The sequence below is a fragment of the Hippocampus comes genome, unplaced genomic scaffold (assembly GCF_001891065.2).
Source record: "Hippocampus comes isolate QL1 unplaced genomic scaffold, H_comes_QL1_v1.1 scaffold12, whole genome shotgun sequence".
Lineage (NCBI taxonomy): Eukaryota > Metazoa > Chordata > Actinopteri > Syngnathiformes > Syngnathidae > Hippocampus > Hippocampus comes.
Genome location: NW_017805478.1, coordinates 677638 through 697691, shown reverse-complemented (window position 1 = coordinate 697691; position 20054 = coordinate 677638). Strand labels below are relative to the sequence as shown.

Sequence of the window (20054 nt, the reverse complement as noted above, 5' to 3'; positions counted from 1 at the left end):
AAACAAATCGCCACCTGACAAGATATTTCAGAGTGTCATGTTGAATGAAATTATGTGATTGTTTATTCACTTTGTTTTTGTGAAAGCATAATAACGATATACAATAAACCCAATTTTCAAATATGTTCGTGTCCACATTGTTTTCCAGTTCTGGAATCCCCCCTACTGTATTACTGATCAGTGTTTTCAAACCGCTTCATGCCATCTCTGGATTTGTTGTCTCCTCATCCCATCCTCACCATGATTCATACGCTTATCTCGAAATATGACAATGACACGTTAAATGTCACGGACAAATGTCAGAACAGAGTTCAGCAACAACAGAGCAGCCAAAGCAAACAGCGAGCGGCGAAAGCAGACGAAACAGATCGCAGCGTGAATCTGCGGCGTCAGTATTATGCTAAGCAGTGCGTAGGCGGAGTTTGACCTTTGATCCATGCTGATGGATCGTCTGAAGGCATCCCTCTGAGCGATCAGGGTGGACTTGGGCGAGGCTTTGGGGCTGCTGTCTGAATCGGCGCTGTCGTCGTCGCCCATGGCCTTGATGTAGCTGCCGCTGCGCATGCGACGGCAGGGAATCTCACCGCCGCCGTCTGTGCCGCCGTATCCGCCCCCCCAGTCTTCTGAGGGAACCTGAGACACAATCGCATTCGCTTGAAAATCAACAATTCACCTTCCAAGTTTCTGACAATACGACAGTTGTGAGTAGCGTTCAAGCTTGTTGACACTAGGCCAGGCGTTTTTTTTTTTTTTTTTTTTTTTTTTTAGGTTAAATAAAGGTCAGATGAGTCATTGACACTTTTCTCTGTTATTGTGGTTGAAAAGTTTTCCCTGTTGCACTGTCACATGTTTGTTTGGCATGCAGTTCAAACAAACATCCACCCCAAGCGTGACCATACATGCATGTCACGTGCCAGCGTGATCTCAGGAGAATTTAGTTGAAAATGTATGAAGACACCATGTCATCTTGAAAAACATGCCCCGCACCTTTCTAATTACGGTCTATACGCTTCCGTATGAAATCCTTCTGAATTCCTTTGAGATCAAGCTGCACATGCACACGAGAGTGAGTGAGAGAGAGAGAGAGAAATGATGCTACAAAGACTGCGACAGAGACTTACAGAAAGAGAGAAACTCTGACAGCTGGAGAAACACTTGACACGCGAGAAAGAAAAAAGGAAGCATCAGTCCAAGCTGACAGCAACAAAGAGAGAGGCAGGTAGCCAAGCAGAGCGAATGACGGACACAAACGCAGAGAGACGCACGTTTTTTTTTGGGGGGGTGGCACGCGCCGGGGCAGATGCGCGAGGTGATGAAAGAGGAGAAAGTGAGAGACAAAGAGAAGAAAGGATGCACAAAAAAGGGGTGGGCGAGACAGCAATGAGAACCTGATGAGAAAACAAACATCCAATCAAGGATTGAGGACCATCACACGGCACAGAACAAAGATAACAAGCAATGAGACAAACAATGACGTCAACCCGTTCCCGTTGTGAAACGTATGAAAAACGCAACATGAGGTCCAACTAAAGTCGTCTCGCCCTGAGGTTTTTGCATCCACCCGAGTGCCCCTTTTTAAGGTCATCGTTTCAAATGTTTGGCGTCTAATCTGCCACCACCGCCGCTGGTCTTTCACTATCTATCACTTCCATCCTCTCATCATGCTCTTTCTCCTCTTATTTCGTTTATGCCCCCGTGGCAGCCGTCGCTCTATCGCTTCCCTCATCTTGGATTCCGATCTCGGCACCCATATATTTGCCTCCGTCATCGTACCTGACACTTTATAGCCGTCTTTGTGTCACTCTTTCTCTCTAATGTCGTTTTTTGTCATCGCTTATTGCCAGATCAAGATAAGCAGAGAAGGGCTCAGGCGGCGTGAAGGGCAGGAGTCACTCGGGTTTTTTGTGGGACGACATTTGGGGATGGTTATTCCACTGAATTGCCGCAATCGGCAATCGGAAAATTAACAATGTCAACCAATTGCTTCATTAAACAGAATTCTAAAGGGATGAGATACAGTCATGACCACCTATTTTGAACATTAGTGTCACCCTGACCAGAATTCTTTTTTTCTCACAGCAGTTTTGTTCTGTCGCATGGCTGTAGCTCCGTTTCCCATTTTGGAATGATTGTAAAACAATTCGACAGCAGGATACTTTTGTGTGGCAGAAAAGTGAGCAAGCACCAATGACAAGAAGTCAACTAATGACGCCAACAGTTACATCAACAAAACAATATGAATCCGGTGGAACCTGTGGGTGAGAAGGATAAATCGCGTTGATGTAAATCGTATCCAGGAGACTAACTGGCAGCGTAGATGTGGATCAGCAACTCCTGCAGGAAGCTGCTCTGAGGCCCCGCCTCAATGTGTCGGACTTCACGGGCTTGTCTAAATGCCCGCCCCTGCTTTTTATCTTCAGCCCTCAGCTGTGGCTAAGGGATGAATTAAGTGAGGCACTACGACCACGCTGAGACGTGACGGCATCTTATTTTCCAACCGGCGACGTCACCTCATGTTCTTTTTTTTTTTCTTCGTCTCCTTTTGTCAGAGCTAAACGTTACTTTGAAATTCATGCTGTTTTTTTTTTTTGTGGAGCGCATCAACATTAAAGTCTACCGCCTTCACGCGTTATTGTTGGTTCTGCTTCTTATGCTCATGGAAAATTGCCGTTGATAGCCAATCGGTCATCATACTCATGTGGGGTAAGAACAGACGTTAGCATACGGTACATTTCAAATCGACACTTGATGGGTTATGAGTGAACAGATTGCTGCGAAAACATTAAACGCCGTTCTTGCGGAGTGAATCATTGCACAGCTGATTTTCGAACATTTGGCCTCATACGCAGCTCGACACACAGCAAGCAGGCTTGCGCTCACCTGCAGATAATGCAGAGTCCTCTCCTTGAGTTTGTTCTCAACGGGCACCAGAGCTTTGTCATAGCCTCCTCCTCCGCCTCCTCCCCCCCGAGAAGGGTACACCTCCCTGGCTTGACTGACCGTCATGGCCGACCACGTGCTCCTTTTCATGGAGTGACCGGGGTGAGCCAGGTGTCCGCCTCCTTCGCTTCCTGCCAGTGCAATGGTGGTACAGGCCATGCACTCGGCAGGCCCCGGCCCGCCGCCTCGCTCCTTGGGCCTCTTCATGGTGAGCTCCTGGATGGCCGCATCCAGGCTCTCGTGCCCGCCGGGATATCCTTTCCTGCCGCCACTCACAAGGAAGCTGCTGTCGCTGTCCAAGTTGTCATCCGAGCTCCACCAGCCGGCCGTCCTGCTGCGGTGTCGTCTGCCCGACTCGTGTCGAGAGTCTCCGCTCTTACTGCGCTCTCGAGACTTGTTTCTCCGAGCGGAGCGAGACTGGTGGCCGGAGTAGTGACCCCCGGCGTCCTCCCCTCCGCTCCTGTGACCCCCTCCTCTCTCACCTCGGTAGTCCCCGCCTCCTCTCGTGCCGTTGTACTCCCGTTTGGAAGGAGCCTCCAAGGAATGGGACTTGGCAAAAAGCCGTTGCACCGAGTTAACCAGGTGGCGGATACGCGAGGGGCTCTCGCTGCGCTGCTCGGCACCCCCGCTGGTGGTGCGCTGATACTGCAGCGTGTGGAAGCCGTCGGGATGGAAGGGTACCTGCTTCTCAAACTGATCCATCAGGTTCGGAGGGATGCGGTGCATCTTACCTCCGTGACCCGACGATAAGCATTCCTCGCATGAGTCAAACGACTGCAAAGGCGGATGCTGGCTGGGGTGCGAGCGAGGGAAGGTGCCCCCGCCCGAGTGGCTGTGAGAATGGGAGTGGGAATGGTGTCTCTCCAGCGCCAAAGCCTCCGCCGGGCCTCCCGGAGGGTAGTAGTGGCCGTCGTTATGACCGTGGTAGTAGTCTCTGCCTGGGCCATCGCAGTCCTCGGGTGGGCAGTGACAAGGCCCTCCTCCGCCACCACCGGAGGAATGCTGGGACAAGCTGCGGCTGACATGGTACCCTTTCATATGCACCGGGGCGTGGTGGGCCGTCCGGGCAGAAAGGGGGCGCTGTGGGCGTGACAGGGCTGCACAAGTCTCACCTGCAGGCACACAACGAAGATTGTTCAGAATGAAACGGAGCAAAAACGCGACAGAATGAGAAGCGACCACATGTTTATATTGTTATTTGTATGTACGTTTTTGTCCACTGGGGGCACTCTTGTTCCACAGTGCTATATGTGACTGTGCATTCATCTTTCGTTTATTCAATAACTTGCAAACAGTAAATATGAAGCCATCCGTATTTTTCCCTTTCCTTGTATACTGTCAGAAGCAAATGCTTGTAACAAGGAAAATACACGATTTGAAGTGTGTGTACAACAGAAACCTAATATCTTTTTTTCTTATAACCCCTTGAGTAACTGCTGTCTGAAAAATGACACCTTGCGCTTTTCTATTTGTGACGCACAAATGAATCAGCGTAAAGGTACTAGACGGACGATTGATGTGCAGATTGCGGTACGTCATTTGTGAAGTGGCTTCATGAATTGAAAGTGCAAACTGTTTTTTTTTTTCCGGGTGAACATATGTTTTGCTATTCTCTTCATTTTTCCTAAAAAAAAAAAATGAAAAAAAACTTTGCAAATGGTGAGGATAGATTTCAGTTTCTCGTTTATCTCAATGGCCGCTGGGCTGATCCGTCAAGAGTCTTTGGCTTTGCTTTTCTACCTCAGCTCTTGTGTGGAGCATCTTCCCCTTTCTTATGTCCTCCCTCGGTTTATTGTTAGATTCATCACTCCCGCACTCCAGTGTTGTCTGCCACAATCCTCCATCCATACCCGCAGGGGTTCATGGCACATTTACACAAACGTGATTTACAGCGGCGGCAAACGGCGTGTTTATTGATCAGCTGCATCCTGCAGAGGCGATAGATGTGGATCTGTTGATTTTTTTTTTCCTCCAATCAATTATTGCTTCATTTTACCGTTTGCATTCTTGCGATTAAACTGGGATACCTTGATGTAGGAAATGATGGGGAAAAAAAAAAATAAACAATCGCAGAAATTGAAATCGATAAACTTTGAACAGCTGCAATAGGACGCCGCTTCCCCCACATCAGTGGATACAAAATGGAGATCAAGACATTCTTTCGTATGGGGGAGCATCTTGCTCTGAAATCAACCAGCATCACAGAACGGATTGTGTTCCTGGTTGGAGCTTCTACCGCAGTTGTCACCAAATGCTCAACCACTAGTGACTCTGTTCCAAATGGAACCTCGTCGATTTTATTGACTGTAGTTGATATAATCACCTCTCTATTTACTATCATCCACTCTAACTCCTGCAACACATGCACCTCACGTCATTTTCAAATGTAATTAGAGTTAAATTGGCTCGGCGGCGCGGGACTCGGCGAGCATGCGTGTACCTGTGTTCGTGCACACATGAGAGATAATCACGCGGTATGGAGTGGGGCCCGGCGGTCTTGATTGGCTTAAATAAGGTGTGGATAAGAAGGTTAACCCTCATTCGAGTGTCTAATCCACAGACACGGACACAGAAAAAAAAATAAATAAATGAAAGCAAAAGACTGACCTGTTTTTCGAAAAGTGACACTCAAATGCTTTTTGAATTCTAATTGGCAGCGTGCATCATTTGTGGGTGTTCCTCTATGAATAGATGACAAGAGCGCGGCGTCGTTCTGCCCGAAGGAGTAAATTAAACCACACTGTATTTATCAAGAAGCCTGCGGCTTTGTGACAGGCTGCTGACTTTCGGAGCTGCCCGTCATTGCGACATGTGCGCACACAACCATGAAGACAAAGCCGGGAGAGAAAGTGCCACAATTGCCATCATTTCTTTTTCACCACATGGCACCTGTTCCTCTGCATTTCCTAGTGACCTACTTCCGTTCGCCCCGGCTGTAGCGTGCCACTGTTGCCTCCTTAACTCTGCCCGTCTGCTTCGCTGCCTTTTAGCAGATGCTTATTTTCTTTCCCGACACCTCGATCTGCCATCGGGCTCTCCTGATATTGACAGATGGCGCTCAGCCCTCCCTACAGTCTTCATCTTGCGATCCTCAAACTCAAAACTGAAGGCCAAATCGCTGCTCTGATCATTTATTGTGTTGAGAACGGATTGCGCTGAAGGAATCCGTTCTCAACACGTCAAACTAGCGGTTGGCATTTTCTGACTCACAGTTCGATTCTTGGTTCTCACCATGCTTGCCGCTTTTCTCCTTGTACTTCATGTGCCCATGTGATTGGCTGCATTTATTCCTTAACTTTTCTTGCCGACAGCTCCAAAGTTGAACCGCAAATGTGGTCATATTTGGCGTTCAGCGACAGTACAAAAGCTTCTCTGTTGCTTTTTATGTTTTTGTGAAGTTGCCACAAAAAGGTAATCGAGGTAGCAGGGAAAATTCTTGCTACGTAAAGAGACTGTGTGTGTGTTTCTCCACTCACAACCAGGATGCTTTATTCATTGGGAATTGTATATGTTTTAGTATTTTATCCTCTTGCTCTGAGCACATCCCGCATCTTGGCCACTGTGGGCTCTCGGGCTCGAAGGAAGAAGAAAGCCTTTGACGGATGCATATCCATCCGTGATGCAGCTTTATTGCTCCGCTCCCTGTATTTGAAGGAACAACTATTCCGCGGGGAGTCAACAACATGCTGTCATGCTGCTGATGTTTAACACTGCTTAGCATCAACCGGACCGTTGCAGTGGCTTTACTCTGGAGCTCTTTTCATTAAATATTCATGCGATCGCGCCAGCTTGCTTTGACCCACTTTGCTAACAGCTGAGTCGGGCCGCACTTCGCTGTCTTCACGAGCGGCGCGGGTCAAGGGTTGCTTCACATCGCTGATGTACGGTACTATAACTTCAAGACCTTGACTACCCTATTTATTTCTTCCCACTCGAGCGAATAGTGGCCACTCGGAAAGTGTCAAGCTCGAACCTTGAGGCACATGGAGGACTGGTCAAAGTCTCCTTGGGAAAGATACCGAAGGTCTAATTGCAGTGTGTGAAGGACTCGTTGGAAAATCTTGAGGTTGCAGGGGTTGCAACTGTGTGCAATCAACTCCATGCTCGGATGAATGGATGGATGGATGCTTTAGAAATTGGATGCTCGGTTCCAAGTGCAGTCCATGTTGCGAAAACGTTTTCTTTGAACTCCGCTGGTTGTAACGTTCCATCGATTTTCCAAACTACTGGACTGAGCTTGTGCCGCGGGAACTGCAAATCGTTATGACATCATATTTTACTGTTTGAATCAAGCAGTTCGGCTTGGCATTTCGGTTTGATGTCGAACGGGTCATACAGGTGGAAAATGTAACACACTTACATTTTGTCAAGCTGATTGCCTTTTTAAAAATGTTATTGTTTTTTCATTTTTTTTTTGGGGGGGGGGGTGCAAGGCAGCAAGTGCAGACAATAGCGGATAATCACAAGCCAGCTGCTGCCTTGGCTTTCATTTGAAATGGCATTGTGTCCCCGAGCACGAGCTTTATTGGACCGCAGTTACAATGAACCGTGAGCTCAATGCTGATTCGTCGAGACATTTGAGCGTGAGTGCATGAGCGGCTTCATTAAATGTAGCCAAACGTTTTGTTTTGGTTTTTTTCATCAGCATGGTAGGGGAGAGAGTACAGTCGACTCTGAAGATAGCATCACCGTACAATCATCATGAATGGTCTCGGTTGTGTCTTGGCAAACACGTCGTCTTCGGTAGGCAGTGGAACAGACATTTGGAGACAGAAGATGAATGGATGCAACGTCATTTTTCTCTCATATGAGCACACAGATGCAACACGCGCACACACACACACACACACACACACACACACACACACACACACACACACACACACACACACAGCGAGATCCAGGAAGACTTGAAGATAATAGGAAACATTTTGGGAGTAGGGAGAAGCTTGTCATTTCTGTCCGTGCGGAGGGAAAGGTCGACAAGAGCGTAAAGTGGAAAGACGTGGAAGACAGGAATGGAAGTCATGTCTTGGGGTTTTAAAAAATGTAGAGCACCTGCAAGGCGGGTAAATGCTTTCATATCTATTTTAGATGAAGACTTTGTAGCTGGGGACTTTCAAAGGAGAAATGGGAGAAGCCGGTGCGAAACGACGCCACTGCAGATGGTGACAGTCACGTCGACGCTCCTTGCGCTTTCCAGCCATTCTATCCGATGCAGTGGACATGAAAAGAAAAAAAAAAGATATTTCCCAAGAGCTGACAACTGAATTCTGTCTCAAGTGCCTTTTCTTATGTGGAAGAAAAGATGGGAGAGACATTTGATATGCAAAGCTAATTTTAAACCAAAATATGATAATGACGTGGACTGAAGTGGAACGCTGCACGAGTACAATAATGCTTTTTTTTTTTTCTTTGCAAATGTAACCGGGATCGGACAGCAATGGGCGCCATGTTTTGTTGAGACGCTAATAGTGAGACAGTTGGGTAGGTGAGTGATTGTTTGTGTGTGTGTGTGTGTGTGTGTGTGTGTGTGTGTGTGTGTGTGTGTGTGTGTGTGTGTGTGTGTGTGTGTGCGCGCTGAGAAAGAGATGATGATGGTCACAACACAAGGGAAATATATGCCGCCATCAGAAGGGCAAAATGGAAGAGAGCCTTGGGGGTATTTCCTTCCATCTTCCCCTCCTCCTAGTCTTGCCCTGCTTTTCCATCTCTCCCGATTTCCCACTCCCAATATGACACATTTTCCATCATCGTTTCTTGAACACACATTCCGGCGCGCGTCATTTTTCTTGCCACTGAGAAGCTTGAAGGAGCGGACGAGTCGGACTCCCTCGGTTTCAAATTTGAGGTGGTTGAATTTCTACAAGTGGCCTGACTCGCATGTTTTTCAAGATTCGAGTCATTGCTTGTGGCCGGTTTTGTTTGTTGTGGAAGAGGAGCAAAAAAAAAAAAAAAAAATCGATATTCTTGATTCTTTATCCTCACACACTTCCTCTCTTTGGAGCACCCCACTGCTTCTTTGTCCATCACGCTACAGTTTTATGCTTGAATCAATATGTGGCAGAATGAATCTTCAAACTTCCATACTTTTTGGGGGTGTGGGGAGATGCTTGGATATAAACCTGTCACTCTTGTTTCATGTCACTGAAGGACGCTGTCACTGTCATCATACGCATGAAATCCATCCTCTGTCCAAAACGCGCGCCCTATCGCAATCATCAAACTGTTTAGAGCACAGAAACCACTTGAGAGCCATCCGGATTGTGACTTAATGAGAAAGAAAACACCAACAGCATTCAGTCCGCCGCCGCCCGCTCGTAATTGGCTTACATTCTCGCTCTCTGCCCCCGATAACACAAGGGGACGTTGCTGAGGACATGAGATGGCCGTATAACAGGAGATGAAAGGTAATCAGAGAAGAGCACAGCAGGCTCATTTTGAGCTTCAGCTCATTAGACGTCGAGGCCCGGGCCTTGCTCGGGAGAGGACTCGCCTCTTTGCACGCACGCATGTAAACACGGCTTCTTCGGCTATTACACCCACTCTCGCATCTCACTTTGTCTTAATCGGCTCTCTCCCCCCCATTTTTTTTGGGGGGGGGGATGTGCTCCCGCCTCGCCTGTCTCCTCTCGCTTCTCATTTCCATCACGAACTCCTCCTACTTAATTTGAGGTCTCGAAACATTTTGTCTTTTACCGAGATAGCTTCAAGATGCGCCGGGCTTTCTCAAATATGGATAAATGTGTAACGAGAAAAGACCTTATTTTTCTCATTTGCCCATGGCTTGCATCCGTTTCTGAAGAACAGCCAATGAACTTTTCAACTCCCTTTCACTTTTTGGTCTCAATCCACCGTTCCCTCTTCCTGCCACCCCCGCCCCTCTCTGGTCGAGGTTGTGTTGTGCTGTATTACAAGCTCTCCTGACAGATAAATCAAAGGTAGATGAAGGTAGATGCAGCTCAGAGAAGCCTCGCGTCACATTTTGCTTGCAGGCTGAACCGCTCAAAGTGCCGCTTTACTCAGATTCATCAGAACCACCGTTCAATGTCATTACTCTCGTTTTGCGATGGAGAAAAAGTCCAACCTCGCTCGGAATCACCTTTTTTTTCTCCAAGAAATCATGTCACAAAAGGCAGACCCGACATCCGTGTCGTCATGTGATCTCGTAAAATACGCGCACAAACAAACTTAATGGACCGCACAAAATGGCGAGGAGTGAGTTGTGCGAGCGGGTCACTCCGGGTAGCAGGGACACAGCTGGGCAATCGGTTCGTGGTGACAGGCAGGCAAAGTGTGAGCTTTGCACACGCTTAACCCCCTGCTCCCCCCCTCCCTTCCTCTCCTATATTTTCGCAGTAGCTACAGCGAGGCTAACAAGGCCGCTTGCAGAGCTGTACGTCGAGGTTAAGCAACATTTTCCCCAGATGCTTTTGTGATGAACGGCTTCCTCCTGTTATCTTCTTTTGTCCAAGATGAGAAGGTGGTCTTCTATAATTGAAAAGCAGGCTCCTTGCACATGCAGAGGCTGCAGCAGTGCGCCGTATGGATATTTGCTCAATTCATATTGGACACAGTGCACTGCACCTAATATTCTATTCCTCTATTAGACCAATATTATCCCAAATAGAATTAACCGAAGGTAATTTCAGTTCTGCAACAGATACGATCTAATAGGATATTCAAAGTGCATGGAGTGTCGCATTCCAGCGCCAGTCTCGTTGAACAAAAAGAGATTAGTCAGCCCGGAGTGGCAGCATGTCAGGTGCGGCAATCACCCAAAGCACGGGGACGATTTGAAATGAACAAATTGGTATTTTGGTTGAGATGCCTACATACCACACACACAAAAAAACTCAGCGGTGCAACAAATGAAAAGGTCTCCTCATTCATTCCAGTCAACATTCAAAATCAATGAGAATTGCTTGCAGAAAATGAGGGAGGAGAGATAAAAAAAAAAAAAAGTGCTGGTGACATTCAGGAGACAATCACTGGAAGACTCAGACAAAAGAATGAGTATTGCCGGGGATGGAAAGTGGGGAAAAGAACACCGCTATTGTGCCCGTTGTCATTAGGAAGTACAAAAATTGATGCAATCTAAGCAGGAAAAAACAGTGAGCGTCGACCAGCGTGAGGATGAAAAGAGAAGGAGGGGGAAACAGGAGATAATAAAGACTTAATTAATCGCTGCCGCTGCTACACGCCTCCTTTATCATGTCATCGTTGGAAGCCATACGTTCCACTTCGGTGCCTCCTTCACTGGCTGTCACGCAAAATCTGTCGGATGTCATGTACGTATGTGAATTTTTTTTTTCAACTGCAGTGTTGCTCATTCTGGTTCAATGGAACAAAAAAGTTCTTTGAACATGTTCATGTTGCATGATTAAAATGTCTTCAATTGGTACTGCACATGGTGTGTGTGTATCTCATCCCTCATCCACCAGGGGCAGTGTAATATTTACAAATGTACAACACGTGGATTTAATGATAAGGATAAAGAATATATACACCTGTGAGTATTGTGTTGCTACCACTTGTGTTTTCAATTGACTGAATTTAAAGGTTAATAATCAATGCAGCAACATTGATGCTGGTTTCATCTGCCCGTCAGGCGTTTTGCATTGTGTGGTTGGTGTTAATGTAGCAGAGTTTTGTAAGACAAAGTCAACGTGCTCAAGGTAATCCTGTTTGTTTCGTTTGGTTATGCAACTGCATATTGTGTTGGATTTGGGAGATTTGAATGAACTTGCTCGTCGCCGATCACCAAATCAGCTGGGAGAAGTTCCAGCTCACCCGCGATGCTGAGCGGTCGAAACTGAAGGAATGAATGGAATGAGATCCAAATAGTTGCGTAACCGTTCCTCCCTTTCCAAGTTAGTTACGCTGCATTTTCATTTACACCGTCGAAGTGATTTATTTTATTTTGTTCACTGAGGCGTAACTTCATCATTAGGAAAATAGTCTGCCAATTTCATGGAGCCAAATAAGCAGCTAGACACCACTGCAAATTACAAACACTTCAATAAGCATAAAAAGATAAATAAATAAAAATCTTTGACCGTTTCAAAACGGAGCGTTATCTTTGTAAAGGCCGACTTGCTTGGTAACGCTCTTGTACGGAATCTCATCCTAGATATTGTTCAGGTGTACCTAATGTTGTGTCCCGAATCGTGATTAGTCCGAGTCTAGTTCACTCCCTTCTTTCTCGGCTGCCTTTTACGTTGCTGGCACGAGTGGCGTTTCGTGTATCAAGTGGCGTGTATCCAATAAGGTTGTTGGGACTTGCAAATTGGTGCCGCGTTTTTACTTTTGAGTTGACTTTGCAGTAACTGAAGATGTGACTTTAACTCCAACACGAGCAAAAACAATTCTACGTTTGCTGTGAAAGTCAATTCTGGCATGATAATAATACACCTTCATCACTAGTTTGGGGGGGAGGAGGCTTTCTGTTAATAAAATGTCCAAGCGCGTACTGCATTAATCATGAGGACCATTTTATAATACCAAATGCCAAAATGTCAGTGGAACGTATGAAATGAGCTGGCGAGGTCACAGGTCACGCAGTGGGTTCTTTAATGAGGAAAAAAAAATGTGATTCATGAATATTTGAAATAGACTACAATAAGGATGACGACTACAATGTATGCATATGAGGACCTGCCTGCCTCTCCTACGTTTTTTTTTTCTTGAAACATCTTCAAAATTGGTGGACCAGATCGTTTTGCACAAATATTGGGTTGGACCTCCAAATCTGAAAATGAGACAAAAGCTCAATATTCCAGTATTGATTTTTTTCAGCTCAGTGGCTGTCACTTAGTGCACGAGTGGTTTCGGTCCTCTTCCGGATTTTTTTTGTTTTTGTTTTTCAGTCAACAGCACAAATAAAGGAATTGGCCTCTCCGTTCCAACATTTTTGGTGGGGAGTATACTGCAGCTCACGTGGATGATGGAAGTAATGGAGTGGAAGGGAAACTCAAATGACGAGGGCTAACGAGGAGAGAACTCTTGGAAACACTCTGACACTTGATTACCTGTCTGACTTTGCCGTAATGGAAAACAATGGGAGCGTGATTAGTATTTCCGACGGAAAAATTGCTAAAGTGGATGAAAGAGAGTGCACTTCCATTTTTGCCAGGCGCTCCTTTCATCAGCAGTTTCTTTTTTCTTTGTTTTTTTTAATATCGCCGTGTAAGATCTGCCGTGTGCAATGGGACTTATTATTATTTTTATGCCCCACAAGCATGCTGCGCGTGCGCGCACACTTGTGTCACTCGGCTTGGGAGGATGTCCGTCACCATCCAGTGCAGACAAGTGAGCCCTCCGAGAAATATTCATAATCAGAGAAAAACAGACTCGCGGGGGACAATCTTTGCAAAAGTTTTTGAGGACTTTTGTCTCTGGTGAAATGCGTGTGACTGAAAAGCGATCTGCGGGAAACAGACGAGGGAGCCGCTTGGAAAGCCTGCCCACAGAGACCGTCCGGCTAAGTCCTGACACGCATTTACACGTCCCTAAAAGTCCGATCTATATTTTTTCGTGTTTAAAGATGCACTTCACAGACCCTTTGAGCGCGTCATTTAATTGTCCTTGCAACAACCAACGCGTTCCTGGCAAGCTTATGTAAGAACAACAAAATGGACAGCGAAGGATTCACATCTATTCAGCGGGCAAATGTTTTACAAATAAACCGGAAACAAACTCCCCATTTTCGAAACACGGCAGATATTACTGTCAATAATTAATGCGGCACTGGAATATGCAAAGATTGTGCAGCGGCGGCTCACGGCAATTAGCGTCAATGAGGTCACGGCACGCTGAATTTCCCTTAATTTCACTGTTGGTTGCCTTAAATGCTGCTGTAATCAAATACATCTTGGAAAACAATAGATGTAAAAGATACAGTGGATCATCTTCAGGAAGGTTGCATCTCTTTTGTAACTTGCTGCAGAAATTTTACAGAGAGTTAAGGTGAGCGGGTAGCGGCTCGGTTCCGCCCCGAGGGAATGTCTGGGGATTGGATGAACACCGTAGTCGGTCCTTCGGAATTGGAAGCGGGAATCCAAATTCCAAGATTCCAATTTTCAGAGATTCCAATTTCTGGAGGCAGGGAAGGGGACGGGACGGGGGGCAGGGAAGCAAAAGGAGAACAAACAATCTCCACACAGGGAAGAAGGCAAGAGTCCAATGACTCATGTCGCCTGATCCCCGGAACCGTTTTTAAATCTTAAAAAAAAGAGGCACATTACGTCTCCTAAGGTTCATAAATCATACTTTTTAGTCAATTCATCTGCAAGGAAAGCAGCGATAAATCTAGTCGGGAGTGTTCACATCCCGAAAAAAAGCTTGGCGTCAAGCTTGGCAAGCCCCGTTGAGTTCTGCTTGTCACGGGAAGCTGATCTCTCTAATCAGACTAAGCAGCTTGTCATGGCACACTTCTCATCATCTAATTAAGCACAATCAGTCCGAATTGTGCACGAGCCTGACCTAGCATAGCAAGCACTTACTCTTCTGGACGCGGTGGTCTTAATATGACTTCACACTTGGTATATGAGCGTAAGCATCTGTGAGCGTGCGACCTCGCTCGACTCCAAGGGCGCCATTAAAGCGGAACCATTTGGGCTCATCACATCGATGCTAACCTTTAACGGCCTTATCTTCTCAGCCAGCTGTGGCAAGACTGTAAAACGGTGATTCAGTACGATAACCGAACCTGAGGAGACGGTCGGCGGGAGGAGGTGGGAGGACTTATGGAGGATCGGAGAGACGCTTTTTCTCCGCGGCTGCTCTTTGCCCTAACTTGCAAAGTGAGAGGCCTTCCTAGCGGCCTTTCGTGTTATAGTTTGTATGCAAGCGCTGATGAGAATGAGCCCTTTGGAATTGCTTCGCTAGGGACCTCCGACTCTCTTACGTGAAGGCTAAGGCCACGTGAACGCGGTCACGGTGGAACCTGGCTATGCGTTGCATCACACAAGATGCCCGTGCATCCCATAAGACCTTCGTTTCATGGCCGTCAACCGTTTTCCATGTTTGAAAAGAGGTTCGGCTGTATGTTTCATCAACACTCCTCCTTTGCTGAAATACATCCAGCTCACAGGTTTGCATATCAATTATTGCTCACCTGAGGCTGCCCCACACTAAAGGTCACTCAAAAATGGGCAGTTTTTCCCATCATGGAACATTTTGACTTGAACTCCGACATAAGCCGATGACCCGTAGACTTTCCTGTGTGTAGTAAAGGTCAGTGATTGGTTCAGATCAGTCTCAAACTGATCCAGACCACATTCCTACACTGTTTTTATGTACCACTTGATGTATACTGGAGTTGTTGCGCTGATGACCTGATCTGTCGCGAGACCAAGGTGAGCCTAGCAGCTTAGAAATCCGACTGTTCGTCCAAAGCCGCACGTTTGCACGCAACCGCGACAAATATGACAGAATGTCTGCAAAACACTGCCGGAACGGGAAAGGGCAAGGGTTGTGGATCAATTGTGACAGGCCCGCTGGGGTATGGACGCAGATGGCGCATAATCTTCCATTCCCTCTGAATAATGCAGCGCGGATCCCGCTCATGTCCGTCGCCTGTCAAAATCACTGTCAAAACATTCATTCAGACCTACTTACAATTAATAGATGAACAATGAGATTAAAGGTAAGCGTTAGAAGATTCATATGGGCACTTAAAGAACGTTTTTCAGCCATGGTATCGTCGGTCACCAAAATGATTTGAGCCCCAAAACAAGCCGAAACAAATCGAGGCTGAAGCAGAATGTCGGTTTACCTTGTGGCGCATTTTGTGGCGAACAATAGGTGACCAAAAGTACCTTCCGGCAACAATGACGACGACGACGAGAGGCATACACACAAACCAAAAGGACAGCGGATGAGCCTCGGTGCCTTTCAATTACCGTCCCCCCCTCAATCCTGCCGCCCATCCGGCTCTCTTGTGAGATGAAGCTGTGAAATCGAATTGCCGAGCACATCTCTACAAACAGAGCAGCTCGCCTGCAACCTTGGCGCTAACGAAGGGAAAGGTCCGGCACCGTGACGGTTGCGGCATATCCCGGCAATTCGGTTAACGGACGGGAAAGAAAACAAATCATCGACTTAAATCGGCAGCAAAGAAAGCCGGGGAAGCGTTTGAATGAACAAGGGAAGGAGAAGGTGCCCGCACGGTTTGACTGCATCCTAGCTTGGTGGTTTGCGACGCTTACTTAAAGCAGAAACCTTCAAGTGATCATTACTGATCAATGTACATCTAGCAAACCGTCGTTTCCCCCTTTCTCTCGCTCCGGGAGTAGAAACATTTATTTGATGTATTCTGCATTTTTTTTTTTTTTTTTTATGACCGCAGCACACCGACCGGGTCTCATTCGGGGAGACAGGCAAACATTGCTCCGACATCCCCGTTAATTCAAAGAGCAGCGCTGACTTTGAGTGCTGGAAGAATAGAATGAAGAATCCATCACACTCTCTTTGGTGTTGAAATACACATGCTACTACTTACCCTTATGAATAATAAAGTACACATGAATGCCAAATTAGGCATATAATAAATCAGAAATAGAATCAGACTTTAATAGTCTCATTCAAAAGAGAGATGGCTTTTAATTGCTGTAGAAATGACACCTAATCATCAGTCACTGACGGCGTAGCGGCTTTCAGCGGCGTGGGTTTCGTTCCGATTCAGTGAGGGCAAGTGTGAATGGTTGTCCAATTCTGGCTGCATCCATTCAGACGGGATTGGTTTAAAAAAAAAAAAAAAAACTGGATGAAAAGATAATCACAACTTGGCTTGACGTGCGTCAAGCGTGACACAGACGGATGTAACGGAGAATCCGGTAATTTTTCAAAATAAAATATCTTTCGTATTCTGAAATAAAGAAAACGGAATGAAGGCAAATTCTTTCTGTGCGGCTCGGTACCAAATGCCCTGCGGACCGTTACTGGTCCGCGGACCGGCGGTTGGGGACCCTTGCCCTAAAGGAGCGAACGGTCTGCATAGCCCACGTTGACGAGGCCCGGAGGCCCGTGGGGCAGCCCTCGCCCTACCGAGCGCTTCCTCGGGCCCACAGTTGGTGCTCTAGTTTCACAGCCAAACACATATGGGATGCCTCTATTATTCATAAAGTGGGAGATGGGAGGCTTGGAGACTTTGATGGGGTGGATCAGGTGGATGGAGACTCTTCCCACTGGAAAAAAAAATGTGTGAATGGTCTGAGGTTGGAAGGGCAGTTGGTTTTTGATGATAAGAAAGATTTCATAATTCATCGGATGACCTCTCAACTCTTTCGCCAACATAGACACATCGTTTCCTTTCGCCGACTTGAACATGAGTTTCGATAATCAGTGCGCTGAAACAGAAGTCGAAACGAAACTCGAGAGCGTGATCCAGAGGGATGAGATGACAGGCGAAGGGCGGAATCAGCCGGAACTGCCAAGGGAGCGACTTGGGGACAAAATGAAATGAGGAGAAAGCCAACCTGAATTATCGGCGGTCTTCCGTGAGAGGTGAAACGAAGAGTCGCATTGAGATTGCTGTTGTCCATCTCCTCATCCTCCATCTGCTCCCTTCCTTCTTTTCCACTTCAGTGGTTCGTGATTTGAACAACACCTCATTTGTCACGGCTTTTAATCAAACATCACGACCATTTCTGCGGAAGCAGGTATGTGCGTACGTGTCAGTAACGCCATCGGCACTCCTCTTCGGATTTCACGACTCGTCTCTTAGCTCCGTGAGAAAGGCTTTTGAAGGAATCTTCAGCGGGAGTTAATGAATAATGGAGGTTAAAATAAGAACCCCAGAATTAATTATGAAACAAAAGATTGGGGAAAAGAAAGGGCAAAAGCTAACCCTCGGAGGGAAAGACGAGGACAAGAAACGGCGGGCCGAAAGCGGAGCGGCAACGTCGAAGGCATGCAGGGAGGGTGTGGCGGCGACGGTGGGGATGAGCCAGGGATAATCCTTGTCTCCCATTGATCCCATTGTCTACTGTTTCCAAACCAGTTATTGTCAACCGCAGCCACATGAAAGAGAGTTAATGAGGGAAGAAGAGCTTTGGAGTGTCTCAGCACAGTCGGGGGAATGGCGATAAGAACAGAAGAGGGGTGGAATGAGGACTGCTCTATGAAGAGAAGTTTGCTGGTGAAAAGTGGGGAAAAAAAAAATGTAAAATACGTGAGAGAAGGGATGACATTGGAGGCGGCCACCTCACTGATTCACTTTGAAATTCTTTCTTACTCTTTGGGGAAATGGTGTTTTCAAAATATCTTTTTCGTGGCGCGTTGTTTTGCTTGACTTTTTTTTCATAGTGAATGTACGGTGACGCCTTGAGATCCGAGTGACTTGGCTTCCGAGGTGACCGACAGGTATCAGCTGCGCAATCTTGACACGTGAGCGCTAACGTGGTGGCAACTCACTTCACAACGAGCAGCAGTTTGGCAGGGAGTGATGAGCAAATCTTCAAAAAAGAGAGGCTTCAAATTGTTTCGTTGTTTGTTGCCCCCTCCCAGATGATGTTTGCTGTCACACTAAGTCCAAAACGGAAAACGACACCTCGTCCGTATAAAACAACCACACAGCTGAACCTATCAGTCTGCTTCCTGAATGCTCGCGCGAACAGTGTCGATGTTTCGGCGTGATGACACTTGAAATGATGAATTGAACAAAAACTTGGCGGCAAGACAAGACAGAATACAACTGTACTCATAGTCATATTCTTTATCCTCTGTGAAGAACAGCGGATATTAGTGTCGTACTGATGAGCTGAGGGTTGTCCAGAAGTCTTAATCATTGGTGAAGTGGAACCGTGCCCGTCTGTCTGTCTTCCACACCCAAGGTGGGCACAACAGAGAGGCACAATGGCCATTCAAATGATGAAATGCAACAAATCATTTTGATTGAATGATGTCCTCACTGTGGGTTTCTATAAAGTCCCCTTTCACTTCAATTTTTTTTCTTTGTATTGGCCCGGAACTAATACATTGCTCTATTTAAAACAACCTTGCTGTCAGCAACAGTGACAATTCCAGAAGCTTGAAGGTGCATCTCCAGAGAAACTAATTTGTATGATAATTCTTGCAATATTGCTTACTTGGGTGATGGATTAGTTGCGATATGAAAAAAAAAATTAATTCTTCTTCCCTACCCGAAAAAATGATTCACATTACTCTCAGGTGCTTGTGCACTCAACAAAAATATCCAACATTTATTTGACCCAGCGGGTTATTTGCATCGCTCGGCTTTCTGCTCAAGGCTGTGGGTCACGTTCACCATGGCAACCATACCGTCAATGTGGCTCGTTCATATACTGCCTGCCCATTCCACCACATGCAGTCGCATGCGTCTCGTCAGAGATATGTCACTCGGTGAGGCAGTGTGTCATTTCCCAGTGAGCAAACATCATCAATAAAAGATTGCCTGAGTGTATATTCGTGCTCGCCGTGTCTCTAGTGGTTTAACTGACATCACCGTTCATGCTCTCAAATCACTAACATGCTTATCGTGTCCCTGGATTGAATCGCTACCGTCTGCCGTGACTTTGTTGGCACTTTTCATACAAAAAAATGCAACTCGAAAACGCTTCCCAAACATTTCACCAACGGCGGTGGTGAAAATGGAGCCACGCCTGACTTTGCGAATGCACTCGTGACGGTTCATACGGTAGAAACAATTGTGAAAGATATTCTGGACCAAGACCGGTAGCACTTTGTTCAAGAACCAATCATGAAACCGAAAAATCAAATTTGACACGAACACACGAAGAGCCATTGCAGAGATTTGAAAATGGATGCAATTGAAAAGTCAGAAACACGCATTCAAGTGCAAAAGTAAGACAACAACTCCCGGTGTGTGTGCACATGAATGTGTGTCAAGCCCACATTATTCGAACTGCACTGCAGACCGCCCGATCCCTCCCAAGTTTCACAACAACACCTTTTGTATTTCACCAGCGTTTTGTTCCAAGGGGATTTGTTTGAGGCTCATACCGTCTTTTTACCTGCACTGACTGAATCACAACTGAGAATGAAATGCGGCAAGGAGAACTGCAAGCGGCAGAACCGATGAGGCGATTACGACACATTGAGGAAGGAGGGGTGTGGGGATGGGGGGTAGG

General features: G+C 46.5%; 1 protein-coding gene across 1 annotated transcript in view; it reads right to left on the bottom strand.

The window, feature by feature from the left end:
- Positions 1 to 20054, bottom strand: part of dlgap3 (discs, large (Drosophila) homolog-associated protein 3) — a 33750-nt gene that overhangs the window by 8591 nt on the left and 5105 nt on the right. Inside the window, exons 2-3 of the mRNA XM_019875613.1 lie at positions 2881 to 4052; positions 428 to 633 (exon numbers count right to left, since the gene is read on the bottom strand). Of these exons, the coding sequence (XP_019731172.1) occupies positions 428 to 633; positions 2881 to 3978 (1304 nt within the window). The 5' untranslated portion in view covers positions 3979 to 4052. The remainder of the gene's footprint in view (positions 1 to 427; positions 634 to 2880; positions 4053 to 20054) is intronic.